This window comes from Vespa velutina, chromosome 5 (genome assembly GCF_912470025.1).
Source record: "Vespa velutina chromosome 5, iVesVel2.1, whole genome shotgun sequence".
Lineage (NCBI taxonomy): Eukaryota > Metazoa > Arthropoda > Insecta > Hymenoptera > Vespidae > Vespa > Vespa velutina.
Genome location: NC_062192.1, coordinates 301,148 through 316,582, shown reverse-complemented (window position 1 = coordinate 316,582; position 15,435 = coordinate 301,148). Strand labels below are relative to the sequence as shown.

The 15,435-nt window shown below is 36.8% G+C and overlaps 4 protein-coding genes across 14 annotated transcripts in view; 1 reads left to right on the top strand and 3 right to left on the bottom strand.

The window, feature by feature from the left end:
- Positions 1-35: 35 nt before the first annotated feature.
- Positions 36-12,871, bottom strand: LOC124949325. Of its 5 annotated transcripts, XM_047494212.1 has the most exons (22): positions 12,286-12,871; positions 11,512-12,143; positions 11,309-11,419; positions 11,088-11,179; positions 10,921-11,013; positions 10,720-10,823; positions 5,786-5,850; positions 5,388-5,547; positions 5,161-5,303; positions 4,871-5,075; positions 4,493-4,654; positions 4,135-4,416; positions 3,803-4,051; positions 3,513-3,682; positions 3,282-3,431; positions 2,891-3,173; positions 2,591-2,800; positions 2,344-2,494; positions 2,051-2,273; positions 1,647-1,776; positions 1,424-1,544; positions 36-1,295 (listed from the first exon to the last, which is right to left on the bottom strand). In XM_047494212.1, the coding sequence occupies exons 2-22, from the start codon at positions 12,054-12,056 to the stop codon at positions 622-624; spliced, it is 4,323 nt and encodes a 1,440-aa protein (XP_047350168.1). In that variant the 5' UTR covers positions 12,057-12,143; positions 12,286-12,871; the 3' UTR covers positions 36-621. The 5 variants fall into 5 exon arrangements, with proteins under 5 accessions (XP_047350168.1, XP_047350167.1, XP_047350169.1 ...); XM_047494211.1 differs by having other exon boundaries at positions 3,282-3,682; XM_047494213.1 differs by lacking the exons at positions 11,512-12,143; positions 12,286-12,871 and having other exon boundaries at positions 3,282-3,682; positions 5,778-5,850; positions 11,309-11,359.
- On the bottom strand, positions 5,945-8,382 carry LOC124949347. Its single transcript, XM_047494289.1, has 2 exons — positions 6,878-8,382; positions 5,945-6,674 (listed from the first exon to the last, which is right to left on the bottom strand). Exons 1-2 carry the CDS (start codon positions 6,952-6,954, stop codon positions 6,350-6,352), a joined length of 402 nt encoding a protein of 133 aa, XP_047350245.1. The 5' UTR covers positions 6,955-8,382; the 3' UTR covers positions 5,945-6,349.
- The window catches only part of LOC124949342 (electron transfer flavoprotein beta subunit lysine methyltransferase-like), a 9,918-nt gene continuing 483 nt past the window's right edge, over positions 6,001-15,435 (top strand). The window contains exons 1-4 of one of the 5 annotated variants that reach the window (XM_047494277.1): positions 6,001-6,420; positions 8,538-9,031; positions 9,970-10,176; positions 10,331-10,558. In XM_047494277.1, the coding sequence (XP_047350233.1) occupies positions 6,407-6,420; positions 8,538-9,031; positions 9,970-10,176; positions 10,331-10,558 (943 nt within the window). In that variant the 5' untranslated portion in view covers positions 6,001-6,406. The other 4 variants (XM_047494276.1, XM_047494279.1, XM_047494278.1 and 1 more) reach the window with 4 other exon arrangements.
- The window catches only part of LOC124949335 (protein-L-isoaspartate O-methyltransferase domain-containing protein 1-like), a 6,615-nt gene continuing 4,181 nt past the window's right edge, over positions 13,002-15,435 (bottom strand). For all 3 annotated transcript variants that reach the window (XM_047494253.1, XM_047494252.1, XM_047494251.1), the window contains exons 4-5: positions 15,127-15,378; positions 13,002-15,042 (exon numbers count right to left, since the gene is read on the bottom strand). In XM_047494253.1, coding sequence (XP_047350209.1) covers positions 14,075-15,042; positions 15,127-15,378 — 1,220 coding nt within the window. In that variant the 3' untranslated portion in view covers positions 13,002-14,074. The remainder of the gene's footprint in view (positions 15,043-15,126; positions 15,379-15,435) is intronic.

Genomic DNA, 15,435 nt, shown 5'->3' with positions numbered 1-15,435 from the left:
TGGATGGGCGATTTGTAATCACTTTGAGCGAACGATTGTGCTATAAAGATTTATTCCTTAGATCTTTACAGTTAAAGAGAATTATCGCGTTACTTATAGAAAATTGATGTATGGATGGAGTATCACGATGAAAGGCTACTCTGATCTCGAGTATGACCTTAAGCGCGCTTTTCTTTTCTTTTCTTTTCTTTTCTTTTCTTTTCTTTTCTTTTCTTTTTTTTTTTTCCTTTTTTTTCTTTCTTCCTTTTTATTTTTTATAATACAAATTTTACGACGTCTTTTCTTTCAGAAATAAAATCATTATACATTGTGCAACAACGTCGTATGAAGTTTCTCTACGACTTATGCTTTTGTAAAAAATCAAATGTACACTTAGAATCTAATAACTACGCATAAAAACGCTAAAGAAATTAAATTTAAGCGGGGCAAGCATTATTGTTTCATCGTCATCAAAGTATCGTTACAATAATCGGCACAAGAATTTTAGAAAAATGTACGTGCTCGATTTCAAATATATAATGAACTTCCAATAAGTCGGAAGTAATAGCGCGCCCTATCATAACGCGAGACGATAAGAAAATTTACGAGAATGTTTATTTAAAAAAAATCCTGGAAAGTCTATTATACTTCTTCTTTGGTGTGAGTCCGATTTAAAAGATAATCGAGATCATGCGAGATACGATCCAGCATGCCAGAAGTCGTAGTCTCGCAACTTGTAATTCGAATTTCGGGCATTTTTTCCTCGCCGTCGGGCTGTTTACGTTCCGTTGTATTAGCAATATCGGGAATAACGTTCACGTGTTCTCTCGTTTTCAATTCAACGCCCGTCAAATGTTCTACATCCGTTTTCACCGCCAACGTTACGTCTGGCATTGCACTTAAACGTGATTCTATGTCGGCGCTGCAAAGAAGTTTGCCTGAGCATTCAGATGGAACGTTTTGATGAATAGAAAAATCTCGAAAAGCGTTACGATCTGTAACACCGTAAGACTCGGCTAAACATTGAGAAGTTCGCTTAGCAAAAGCTGTATCGAATGCTTCTTGATACTTTCGCGGGCTAGTATTATAGTTTTCAAGATTGATGTCGTCCGGTCGATCGATTCGAATCTCAGGCAAGTACCTGCCAGCAACGGATGTCGAAGATTTCGAATAAGAAGAGGTCTCGGTAGTAAATTCTCGCATGTCTATGCTACCAGCTGCTATTCCTCGAGTTTCTATGTAAGGTTCGGCCAAGATGGACGACGGAGGTGGTGGTATGGCATCGTTTTGCATTTCTGCCTCGATTTTTGAACATACTGAGCATAAAATGACGTGTAATTCATTCATATATTTGTTCTTTCACTCGCTCACCCGTTCATTCATTCATTCATTCATTCATTCAATCATTCATTCGTCAGACATATCGACATCAAACATTTTATACCTTTAATCGGCTCTGAAATTCGTTCGTTGCTCGTTTCCAATTTCCATTTAAGTTTTCGTAATATTGGTCTAAGTAAATTGATCTCGCTGCTAACGACGTATGCTATTATTATGATGAAACCCTGCATATAAATTCATTATTGTATTTTACTACTTGTTAATATCGTCATTTGAAATTTCTACAAGTATAATATACGTTATTTAAAATTTGTTTATATACTTACTAGAACGGAAGATAATGATGCGAAGACATAATGATAAATTATTGAGGTTGAATTAATGTAGAAGATCGAGGACGCTTCCGTGGCAATAATGCCACATATAATTACAGCGGCACGATGCAATAATCGCGTTCTGTAAAAAGAATTTTTTTTACTCTTTATGATACAGTAAAATTTTTCAAGGCACATAAGCTTCAATAGAAATTATTATACGTCGAATGACTGACGTAAGTACAATCAATTGTCCTAAAAGAAAGAACTCTAAAATCCGAAAAACCCAATCTTAGAGGTATAAACGGTACAATAAGATAAGCTTTGTAAAGAATAATAAATGATGAAAGTCTTTTACCTGAAATTTTACTGGAACTTTTACTTTTATTGAAAGTGAAATCTAGCGTGGTTCTTACCTCGACTCTATTGTTTCTTTCTTCATAACATTTTCCTCTATGAGTGCATGAGCTTTATGAAGGACACCCATATAGAGTATCATAAATACGAAAAACATCACGGTCGCACAAGTTACGAATATATTGTATACTCCGCTTCCATGAATCAACCACCAAGATTCGTGTCGCCAACCGGTACTTTTGTGAGTAAGCTCGGTGGCTAGTACAGCCAAAATTGGTACCCCTATATGAAACTTGTCGTTCAAAAATCTTTTTTATATCCCGATCTTATACATTAACAATGTATCCTATACCTGTAATAACAGCGATGACTGTGGGTTGAAGATGCTGATTCGATCGTATATGAACAAGTTGAGAATATATTATGAGAGCCTCGGATATGGGAGCCGACATGCCAACAAGAAGAAATGCTTCCAATCCTATTGCAACGAGAGAGTAGTTACTCTGTAGAAAAAAATACAATGCGAAGCTGTCAGGTAAGCGGAGATAAATAGATAAGGATTAAACATAGGAGATTAAGATACATTGGTTTTTCCATACATCAGAGAGATTGCCGCGTATCGCATAAATGAACAGGGCCATTGCGCCGATCAGAGCACCGCAACATTGTACTTTCAAAAAATTTAACCAGCTCCGATTTTTCCACCAATATATGCCAAGAATTAACAACGATAGCGAACATTGAACCAGACAACTTCCACAGCCAAGTGTCACGATAAAAGTTGTTTGTTCCTTCTTTGCTAATACTACCTGAAAAAAGAAACTTTTGGTGCGAATGGTTTCTCGAAAATGACCGAATTGTCTATCTGAAATGTTTTATAACGTTCTAAGGATAATTACCCTTACAGCCCTAGCGGTCAAGAAAAGAGCAACGGTACCGGTATTAGAACACGAACAATAAATCGTAACATCCCCTGGAAATGTATTTGCTGTGCAACCATTAAGATTCCAGGTACCTGAGTAATCCATAAGTCCACAAGAAACATTCCAAGCACCAGAATGATTTCGTAATTGTTTCATATGCAGATCGATCATAACTTTATTGTGTTTGTCAGATTTGAAGGAAGGCACGGTTACAGTAATCGCATGCGAATTAATCCAATACTCTAGGTCTGTACCGTCGCTAAAATTCACAAGTAATTTCATTAAATGACTAACGATTGTAATACGATTTGTTTTGTTCCATTTATCTGGACACATAATATATAAGTAGGTACGCGTATATACTTACTCAAGCTCTTTGACGTATACGTTTGGAAGGAAGCTAGAAACGTTTTTATAAACAATGACGATTCCTTTGTACGTACTATTGCTTTTGCCATCTCTGAATCTCTTTTTCCATAGACGTATAGAGATATTGTCGTTGTACCAATCAGGATAGCTGTAATAACAGAATACATGTATCGCGTCAATACAGTCTTCCGAATGCTTCTTTTCGAAAAGATACGTCTTTGAGAAATACATGTAATCGTTTGTTGGGATTTGAAGAGAGTGCATGTCACCGCTGTAAGATTGCAAGGGTTGAATATCGACGACCATTGATGACAGGGACAAGTGAACGCAGCCTTGATTCAATTTTTTCGACCAGTGCATTAGATTTTTTTCGGCTATTTGCAGTAATATCCATAATCTCTACAAAATGAGTTTTAGAAGCAGATCATCTTATAAGTAAACATGATACCTATGTATAATACTAATAACAACAACAATAATAATGGTAGTAGTAGTAGTAGTAATCCCTGAAGTCCTTACTTGCGGACTTAAAATGGAATTTTCCTCGTTCAATATGCGATTTACGATACGCGTCAGAGCTTCGGCAGAGCGATGTAAATCGGACGGATCGATGGTACGTTGGTAACGTTCGATTTCAACGAGCATACTTAAAATACGATCAGCTTCGTTCGGATAAAGCGACAATTCGCGCGATCGTAGTACATTCCAAAAGGCAATTATCGTTTCCGAGCCTGTTGTGTTTTGATAGCCCAGCGTCAAGCTTCGGAACTACGAGCAATGAAAGTGAGAAAATAAAGGAGATAGAATTATCAAGAGAATTTGAATCATTAATATCAGTAGTCGAGACTGACTCTGTCGTAAGGACGAAGCAATGGCTCGTAAAGACAATTGGAAAAGTCTGGCATCAACCACTCGGGAGTGGTCGCATCCTTCATCGAGCAAAGTCTCGATACTTTAGGACCGACGAAACGTCGTGGACATTCGAGCAAAGCTTCCGAGCCAGGAGCTGTGTCGGGCCATTGAAGAGCCCAGGATTTTTCTTTAGAGCACGTCGGTACCAAAGTTCGATTCGTCAATTCTACTCGCACGGACATCGACCGGTGTGCCACGTTGCACGTATATATAGCCGATTTCTAAAATTATTTTATTGTCAATATAAATCTGAGGGCGAATTATGAGGGTTTTATTATTATAAATGGACGTTTCTACCTGAACGTTCGTAATTTTTAAAATGCTACCATCTGGATAAAGGTCCTCCCAAATTTCACTACCTGGTTCCAACTTAAGTAACGCTCGATTCTTCGTCCAACCGAATCCTATACCTGTACTATGCATATTGGGCGTTGTGCAAGTCAGTTGTATATTGCTACCCTGGAATCCATATAATCTCTATTTTACGATCACTGTTAAGATAACATTTAACAATGAAAGAGAAAAATTTTGTTTACAAAAAAAAAAAAAAAAAAAAAAAAAAAAAAAAAAAAAAAAGAAATACAAAAAAGACTGATTTATGGAAAACTCATTCGGCATATTCGACGCTTCGGGAATATTTTCTTTTCGTTCAATCAGATCCGAAGGGATTTTCACCTTTTCCACGGTAGTACTCATCGGCGTAACCTTTACATCCGGTTCATTTTTCACTTGTACGTAAAGACTTTTACATTGCTGTACACCCCGATCGATAGCTTGGCACGTATATTGACCAGCGTCCAATATAGTCGCCTTATCGATTTTTAATATCGACGTGTGCATATCCAATGCGCCGTTAGGAAGATCCTCGTGTCGAATTCCTCTGGATGAACATGAGAATAAATAAATCGATAAATAACCCGTTGAAAAGTAGAACGAAATGACGATACGAATTATTACGAAATTACCTATTTGCTTTGCTCACGTTTACCAGCATATTATCTTTGTACCAAATGAAATGAATACCGTAACTTCCTTGGGCGACGCAATGAAGATTGATTTCGTCGCCTAAATGAACCTCGTGCTCGTTCGATCGGTCCAAACGTAAAATCTAGAAAAATTTGATCTCTATTGATCCTCGTACGATTCTCCTCGAATTAAAATTCGTCAGTTTCATTTTACAACTTTTTCATACCTGCAATCTGAGCGCGGGCTTTTGTTGAAACGTAAAGTGCGTAGATTCGAGAGCTATCTCGCTGAGACGGCGTCGTTGGACCAGACGATTCAGCGATTCTCGAATTTTGTCGCCATCGTCCGAATTGCCAAAAAATTGAAAAGTTATCTCCGACGTAGGCCTGCATTAAAAAGCGAATTTACGGTTTGCCGCTGGGAAACATAGCCAGGGGGCCGGGGAGGGGGTCGCGGGAACGGGCGCGACGCTATGCCATTGGTCAGTCAAACGTTAATACGGCGATAAATGCATTGTTACGCGATTGGCGGGCGAAATTCAAACGACGGGTAATATTTGTCAATTGTGATGTACAATATTTTGTAGTTACTTAAGACTTTTTTTTCTTTAATATACCTACTCACGTCACGCTTAGGATCTTTAAGTCCTCCATGGAAGATATATTTGAACTCTTCAAATACTTGGTTAGCTGCGAAGGAATAAACGCAATGAATGAAACTTGTTCGTAGTATTAAAAGGGTAAGGAAAGTTGGAAAATAGTCTAAGAAATAGTCCGTGTCAAATCTAATCACAACTTTATCATATTTTTATTTCCTTTTATAACAATCGATTGTACAAATCAATATGAATTGTACCATATAATAGAAAAAAATATAATCATATCGATAATCCATAGACGTTCGTTACATTATAGAGCGAAGTCACGTAAGAAGATGACGTAAACGTGAAAGCGATTCGCTGTAAAGATGTAGGTCATGCGTTTTCTGCGTAGAAGAATCGACCAATCCGAAGGCACGAGAATCAATCCCCAAAAAGAAGAAGAAAAAAAAAAAACATCGTCGTAGCTCGATGGTTGTTCCTCCCGCGCCGATTCAAGCGCACGTAAGTGTGTATTTACCCGTCTTTTGACGTATTTTCAATGTTCAATTTTCAATATCGTATCTGAAGAGAGACTGGGCCCTTTCTCCTCATTCAGGTGGATCCGTGGAATAAGGTTCGTCAATGAGAACGCAAGAGAGATCCGAATGTCCTGGACCCAGTAAGTTTTGCAGCGTATGTAGCGGTACTCTCGATACTCTTATTCCAATTTCACGGCAGTAAGCCTCGAGTAAAATCATTTGGAGGTGACTAGCAGCATCCATTTTGACGTCGAGCGGTACCATACAGATACTGCCTTGATCGTTGCATTCTCGAGATGCCAGGACACGTAGAGTCGGGAGCATGCCGCAGGTTATGTTGCTTCCGCGTGAACACTTGCAATTTCGAGACTCCATGTTCCACGTTGGCTTTGCGCTGAAACACGGGTTTTTTTTTTCCCCCTTGATAATACCAATTTTTCTCCGCTTTCGTCCGTTTAATCCGTCACGAAAGTATAAGAAAAACAAACTAGAGAGATTTAACGGAAGAAACAAATGCCGGCAAAGATTCGAACTAATATGTCAGTTTTAGATATTTGAATTTTTTTTGCGCGCTATCACGTGAATTTGCATAATTACCTTTCCGCCATCGTGCTCAACGAAAAAGATTGTAGTCCTTGACAGCTCATATCGGTAAGTTTTTCCACGTCGATCATAGCCGATTCTATCCTCCCCGATTTGTAACTTCTTCGTAACACTTCACTGAACTCCTTTGGAATATATTTCTTACTTCTTCGGCCGTCGACTTGTCACAGACTCGGTCCACTATTTTTTTTTTTTCTCCTTCCTAGTACTCGAAAACCTTCCAAATATTTTGATGTCCACCAGTCGTTGCGGTAAACGCAACGTTGTGCAATAGTTTGCTTATCTGTCGCACTCACGCGAACATACACATCGAAAGGAGAGGGAACGAGAGGAGGACTTATCTGATGAACGCGAGTTCAATCGTATACGCCCTCTCGTGCTTCTTTCCGCGTAAAGAATGATCGCTGTGCAATCGCGTCTCGCGCCTTTATAAATCGTCTATTCCCCCTCTTTTTATCTCTCCTTCGTTACGGTGGAGAACCGTGTAATGTTTCCACGGATATTCCAGATAAGCCGTGCCCCCTTTGTACATACAACACGACGGCGCGATGGTTTATCGATAAATCCCAAAGGAAAGAGGAACAGACAAGATATACATATGTAACGAACGTTTTTCCCCTTTGCTCGATTCGAGAGAGAGGGAAAGGAAAAAGAAAATCTCCAATTTAAATTTCGTCGAAAGCTCTTAAACCTATTACACTTGTTACATACTTTTTGACAAGAGTCATATTTGAATCTAGGTTCTGCCAAAAAAAAAAAAAAAAAATAGATTTTATCTGTCTGCATATTTATCATATTCTCGCGTTTCTCTCGATCTCAAAAGTTGGAAGAAAAAATTGGCCTATCGGAAGGCAAATTTCGTCATGTTGATGGATATGAATCGCGTTCAACAACCGGGAGGGACGGACGGCGATCATCGATCGTCTCTGGTCAATATATTAATTCTGTACATAGGATACACGGGTACAATACGCTACGCAGTAAATCGTCGTCGTCGTCGTCGTTGAGCATTTCGTTCGAGTATGCGTGTAATCGATAACAACACACCCATTATCATCGACATCTATCGAGGATAGCATATGTGTGCAAAGATAAATATCGAGAAAGATGATGAAAACTTCCTCGTTTCGTCATTTTTTTCTTCCTTGTCTCGTCTCTCAATGACATACATATGAAGCCTATATGCGTACGTAATGAAAACGCATACTTTTAGTCCTTTCCCAAACGCGGTAAAGTATTATCAATAGTTACCTTGGTTAGCGCAGTATGTTATAGGCGAGATAAGCTTCTCGATAAATTTTCGATAATCTTTGCAGATCTAATGTCTACCGCATACTTTTTAACGGACGCGTAAGGTCGAGCCACATGGATTTTACATACGATCGCTACTTTCGTTCTACTTTAATTTTACACGCAACCTATACATATACGAAGCTTAATTATGCAGGAGCATTTTTAGAACTGGCGGGAATCCCAACGCGTCTAGAGCTCATCAACCGCATGAAAGCGAGACAGAGTGACGATGCATAAAACAAGACTGCTAATTTTTTTTTCGCTCCGTTCTATTACATAACTCGTTTCTCTCTATTCGATGTGATACTCGATGTGTGCCATTTTTTAAAACAATTCGTATCATAATAAATTCAATTTTCAGGATTCAAAGAATGGGAAGAGGCGTAATGACATCGTGTACTTTGATTAAACGCTCGATGTCGAGAAAATTACCTGCAAGTCTTCTAATCGAAACTATTAGGAATAGGAATTGGGAAAATCTCGATCGAGATATCGCTGAACGAGCCAAAATCGTAGACACTATTTTAAAATACACGGAAATCACTAACGATCACATGACACCTGATTTAAAGCTTTTTCTTCTAACACCAAGATGTTCTCTCTATCACGATCCATTTGATAGAGTAAAAAAGGAATTCGACCAAGTGGAAAAACAAACTTTTACGAATCCATTTTGGTCTATATACTGGCCGGGTGGACAGGGCCTAGTTAAGTTCATATTCCAAGAACAAAGAAATATATTCATACGTTCTAAGGATATTAACGTTTTGGATCTTGGAAGTGGTTGCGGTGCTACGGCTATAGCAACGAAACTCCTTGGTATTCGTAATGTTGTGGCAAATGACATTGATAAAGGTTTGTCAAATTATCTTTTCAATATATTTATAGATATATATGAGAGATTCGCTCAATATCCGCTTTATTGATTCCTTACTCACGCATCACGTGAAACCGTTGTGGTAGTAAGTCAGACAGAGAGAGAGAGAGAGAGAGAGAGAGAGAGAGAGAGAGAGAGAGAAGAATTAACCGAGAAACATTATCCAAGAATTCTGGTATACATTCAAATACATTTGGCAAAGTGGACCGAAGCGATCTAAGAAGTTTTCTATTGACAATTGTATTAGGCATTTAATGTTAAACGTTATCTCGTTACTTGTTACGCATTTACGTAAAAGGGGAAAACGGATATTTAAATTATTAAGAAATTCAGCGTCAATTCGAGACAATAATAGAACGAGTCTGTGGATGATTCGATGGAAATACCTATTAAAAATACTTGATCGACGTCAGCAAATGAAAGTGTGCTTAAATTCTCTGTTAAATGCAATATAATGTATATCTTTTACATATATCTACTATATTTATATGTGATACGTACACAAATTGCATGTTTTGATACGTGTATACACTCCAAAGGATGAACGAGCGTATCTGCTGTAAAACTGACGTCTCCGATCAGACATAGACACAGATAATAAAGAATTCCTCGAGGAGTGATTCACAATCAACGTGGCTATATGTATGTATCTTGTTTATATGCGATAAAAGTCTCGTTTTTTTCCTTGTAGTCGTTTCTAAAGAAAGATGAAACCAATTCTAACGCGAGTTGTTCTCAACCGAGCCTGTGTTGCACGATTTTTCGGAAGTTCATTAACTTGTTTTCTTTTATTTGAGTGAGAGAGACTATGAAGAAGAAGAGACTTTCATAAGAATTTACTTTCCTTATGGAACCTTCCTTATCCCGAGATGAAAAATCATTTTCTCTAGATTCCATAAGAGATTTTCGTTTTAAGATTTCGTCTACATTCGAAAGATTCTTGGATCGACCGGTTGCGCACCACATTATTGGGCTTTCCCCCATTTAACGAGAGGCCAGAAGACGGAGTCTCGTGCGTCAGTGAAAGCGTCAGCTGGTCCATTCCCGGTATTGCGAATCTTTATGCATACCAAACTCGAAATAACTGCATTTTCTACCTCTTACACGCTGAATTGTTATTTACGTAATAACGCAGATCATATATATATATATATATATATATATATATATATATATATATATATATACGATATTTCAAAACCAAAGACAGAGACGAATAAACGTAACTTTTATGCGCGTGAATGAATAGATCGACTGACTTCTTTGTTTTCTTTTAGTTGCCTGTATAGCCACCCTCATGAATGCTACATTAAACGACGTGGATGTTCAAGTATCGTGGAAAAATCTATTGAATGAACCACTTAAAGAGACATACGACGTTATTTTTATCGGAGATCTACTTTACGAAGAAGAATTGGCCGAAACTTTAATTCCGTGGTTATTGGATGCATCCAAGAAAGGAACACGAATATTTCTTGGCGATCCTGGAAGGCACGGCCTTACAAGTAACTTAAAGAAATATCTTAAACTTTTATGCCGATATAAATTGCCGGAAAACACACGGAAGGAAAATAATGGTTATCATGAAGTTTGCGTGTGGCAATTCGTTAACTAGTTCCTTAAATAGTAAATAATTACATAAGAGTATGTTTAACTTTAAACTTACCTGTTTTGCAAGAAAAGATTCCAAACTTCCATGCTGAGCTATCGATCCTGTGCGAAGAGAAGTAATGTTCGATAGTTTTATTCTGCACTCGTATCTCGATCGATCTGAAAATATATGTAACAAAAGTGTGTGCATATAATTTCTATTATATCTTACTAAAAAAAAAAAGAAAAAAAAAGAAAAAAAAATGAATCTGCTTACTGTTGTATATTTTCGTTCCATTTTTGCAAGCACACGGTCGTTGTTCCTCTTCGTGATAAGGACATTGTATTATGCAATGTTCACCTCTGCATTCTACAAATAAATCGTTTTATCGAAGTTAGATGTGTATCCATGGGAAACATGTTTAAAAAAAGATATTAATTTACCTGTATTCATAGTTTCAAGAAGTTGAATTTCACAATTTCGTCCAACGTAGCCGGAAAGGCAATCACAGTGTACCGCTTTCGCCCCGAGATGTCTATAACGTATATACAAGTCCTTTAATATGTACAAAGATGATTTGCATTTTTATATGTATATACGTGTAATATATACATATATATAATATTATATATATATATATATTTTTTTTCTTTTTTATTCATACTTGCAATTGCCACCATTTTGACAAATAGAGTTTTGTTGCTCGTCAAAACAAAGCGGTCCTTCGTCACATTTTTCTCCATTAAAGCCAGAAAAACATTCGCATGTAAAAGTTCTGTGATTGGAAAAACAACGACAATGAAATACATATATAAAATATGTCAATTTATTTTGAAAAATATTGAAAATAAGATTAAGTGAACGTACGTATAATCTGCAGATAAAAGACAATTTCCAGTGAAAGAACATTCACTAACGGAACAAGCATTTGGATTTGGTTCTTCCTCGGTCATTTGGTATGTGACGTTAAAACCATATACGTCCAGAAGATCGTCCAAAACACGCACATGGTTTCCTTCGAGTCGATCAAGTTCGAATTCTAAGACGAGAAATGGGCGAAAAGTTCTGAACCAACGATGCACGAAAACGTTGCCCTCCGTTACTTCTTGCACCAAACTCGCGCCATAATTTGTTGTTTCTGACTCGTAATACGCGTACTCGGTCAATTTGAGACCTTTATAAACATAAAGCTGCGTCATATAAACGACTATCGAACTATTCGTCGAAGTTATGTCAGAAACATCGATCACCCATCGACACGTTATGGGTACTGGAAAAGCTTTAGGAAAATTTGGTGTTTCTATGATTCCTTTTGGAGCGGTCAAATGATAATTGCAATCTACGTTTGCAGCTGACACTCCTATTATACTCGATGAACAGAGATAAAAGAAAAGGAGGAGATATGATTTCATCTTCTTGATCAATCTCAATATGTTTTTTAGTCAAATTTTGCTAGCCTCTTTTGTAATGACAAATATCGAACAATATCGGATTTCGCCCTGAAAGAAATAAATTCCAATGTACATATATGCATACATATGTGTGTGTGTGTGTGTGTGTGTGTATAGCATTTTATTTTTTTCTCTCCTTATTAAAACACGTTTTATTAAATCACGTATATAGGTAGTAATCGAACGTTACCATGGAGTATAAATATTGTTAGATACACTTTCTCGTAGACAACTTTTTTAGCTTTTACACTTTCAAATCCGAAAATATTTCGAGTTTTCTCGTCATTTGATTCACACTTTGTTTTACACTTAAAAGAGAGATGCGAGCTCTATCGACAACGATACTGATTCTTCCTTTTTCCCTTTTCAAAAAGTTCTACGTAAAAGAACATGAAAATGTAGGAATATAACTCGTTTCGTAGCTGAGGAAAATGAACGTTATCCCGATGGCGTATCAAAAGGCTTTCTACGGAAAACAATGAGCTTTCACAAAATAATGTAGAAATAAAGCACAAATAAAGGTGGAAACGAATTTAGAGTTTTTGAATTTGATGATGATTCGTTTGATACGAGCCACGAACAAGAAGTCACAATTTACAGGGTAGCTGGGCGTTAGTCCCTTCCGTATCTCTGAGCTTTCCGTGCGCAAGCTCTCCCCGACCAAGCATCCCTCTTTTCACCCTCACCACTCGCATATATTTCGAATGAGTTGAATAGCGAGTTTTTCTGAAACACGAGAATTCCAATAAGATTATGAATGTATTTAGTTTTAATTTCTCGAAATGTATTGCTCGATCGACATAATATCTCTTTTTAATTAAATACCTTGTACTAAAAAATATACACGACCAATAAATAGATTTTACGGATAATACAGAGTGTCGAGGTAATTGAATGAGACCAAGCTATTACTAAATAGTATTTATTTGTATAATTAGAAACTCTATGATAGTCTTTAAACTAAAAACTTATTATCTTGATTATCGTTTATGAATTTTTCATTACCATACGAAATTAATTAATAGATGCTATTCCGATTTCAACACTCATTGTCGGCTAAACTTTATCGTCGGGAAGTTCGATAAATATGTATATTTGAATTCGTCCGCTATATTTTTCATTTTGTACATTTATTTCTGTGTATTTCTTATCCTAAGTAGCGTGTGGTACGATGTGTCGGTCGTTTAATCTACGTCGATTAAAAAAAAATCCTTACGCATTCTTCAATTCAATGTTTATCACAACCCTTCGAAAATTTGTATAGAACTTGATTTTTCTTTTTTGTCAAAGAATCTCACATAAAACGGGCTTTAATAATCTGGTAAAGAGATATGTACATACATGTAAATAGACGCATACACGCTCATACGATAAGGCAGTCATTTTTGCCGCTTTAATCATATTCGGTCAGTAGAACAATATCAATGACAATGCAATCCCACCGTTGATCGTTGCTTTCTCACTTGCAGAAATCTTCTCTACGATATTAATAATGAAAGTTATGGAGTATCGTTGAGAAAATCTACAGTGATATATATATGCATATATATATATGTATGTATATATATATATATGTATGTATATATATATATATATGTATGTATATATATATATATATATGTATGTATATATATATATATATATATTAATCTCGAAAATAATTCACCGTACAAGATTAATATCTAACAACTATTTCCCTTTTTTGTTTTTCGACGATGTTGACAACAGAACAGAAAAATGAAAAAATGGAAAGTTACGTACTTTAAATAAAAGAACATTTTGGCCGCCAAATATCACTTGTAACACTTCGTAAAATTATTTTACAAAGATATTTTAGTAACATACGAAGTTCAGCTGTTGTAGCTGGAGAACAGCTGTGAAAAACGATGGAGTACTGCGTAATATAAGAAGTTATGTATTTATTAGAATATTTAAATTAAAGAGTAACGATTAAGTCTAATCACTTTCCTATGTATATATTACAGATGTCGATTATAGTTTATGTACAATTTTAATGAAAAGGGCAATGGTAATTGATGTATCTTTTCTTTCATGTACGTCGAAAAAGCATTGCCATCTACATAATGTCCAAATATTACATTCTCATTTGGAATGTTTTCCGCAGGATCGGGATAAGACTTGTACATATTCTTCATGGACTTATTGATCGTTATATCGGATAAATCGACTTCCATAGAATTTAAATCGTCGGTATTCTTAGAATCTGATTGACTCGTATTTGAACTAGAACTACCATCGTCGTTGGTCAGATTAGCATCCTCAATGATGCCGCTATCAGTTTTTTCGCGCTTCGCTATTTTCTTACGTTGAGTAAAAGATGTCTCTTGTTCTGGTTCGCTATCGCTTTCGCTCATATTTGTATATACTTCTGATAAAGACGAGCGGTGTTCTATGGTCTGACAGGATTGATTTTGCATTTCCGATAGATCGCAGCTCGAATCGATATTATTTTCACTGGTATTAGCTCTTTCTGATTCAGTAAGTAACGCCTCGCTATCGTTTTCTTTTCTTTCTTCGCTATTGTCGTGATGCAGATCAACGGAAGCAACAATATATTGTCCATCGCTGTCGTCGTCATTTGCTTCCTGCCAATGTTGCCTATTTTCACCTTGATGCGGCTGTATGACAGCTCTTACCAACTGTAAGGTAGTTGTAATAGCCTCTCCGGGATGAGTATCTACGTTGAGCAATAAACGAGCTCTTCCTGCAAATTCCTCATCTTCGTCGAAAAGAGCTTCGTCCGATTCTTCGAAAATAGGTATTACAAAACGTTTCAAGGTACGTTGAGGTAGACTAGATCTTTGTTGTCTCGGCAGTATAGGTTTTCTGGTTTCCAATTCCGTATGTTGTCGCCAGACATTTTCCCTCAGTCTATGTCTGATTTTATCACGACATAATTCTTGTAAAGATAATGGATCGCATTCCGCTAAAAAATATTACTTTTAGCGTTATTCCTCATTTTCCTTTATTATTTTTCTTTACGTCGATTAAACGCGATCGATTTACTTACGTAAATGGAATAAATTTTGTTCGTCGGACGTAGGCACGATTAAAGGAGCAAAAGATACGGGTAGCATCGTATGATGCGTCCAAGTATTTTCGTCTACTCTTTGAATTCTGAGTAAATGATCTTTGAAAGGCATCACTAGAATTCCTCCAACTCTAACGTACTGTTTGATAAGTGCCTCATGACTTTCCGGGCAAGCTGCACCACAATACACCCTATCGTACTGTCTGCCAGGTACAGTGCTTAAACAGTTTCCTATTAAGCATAAAATAGTTTTAGCCATTGTATATATTTAATCTTAATCATTATTTT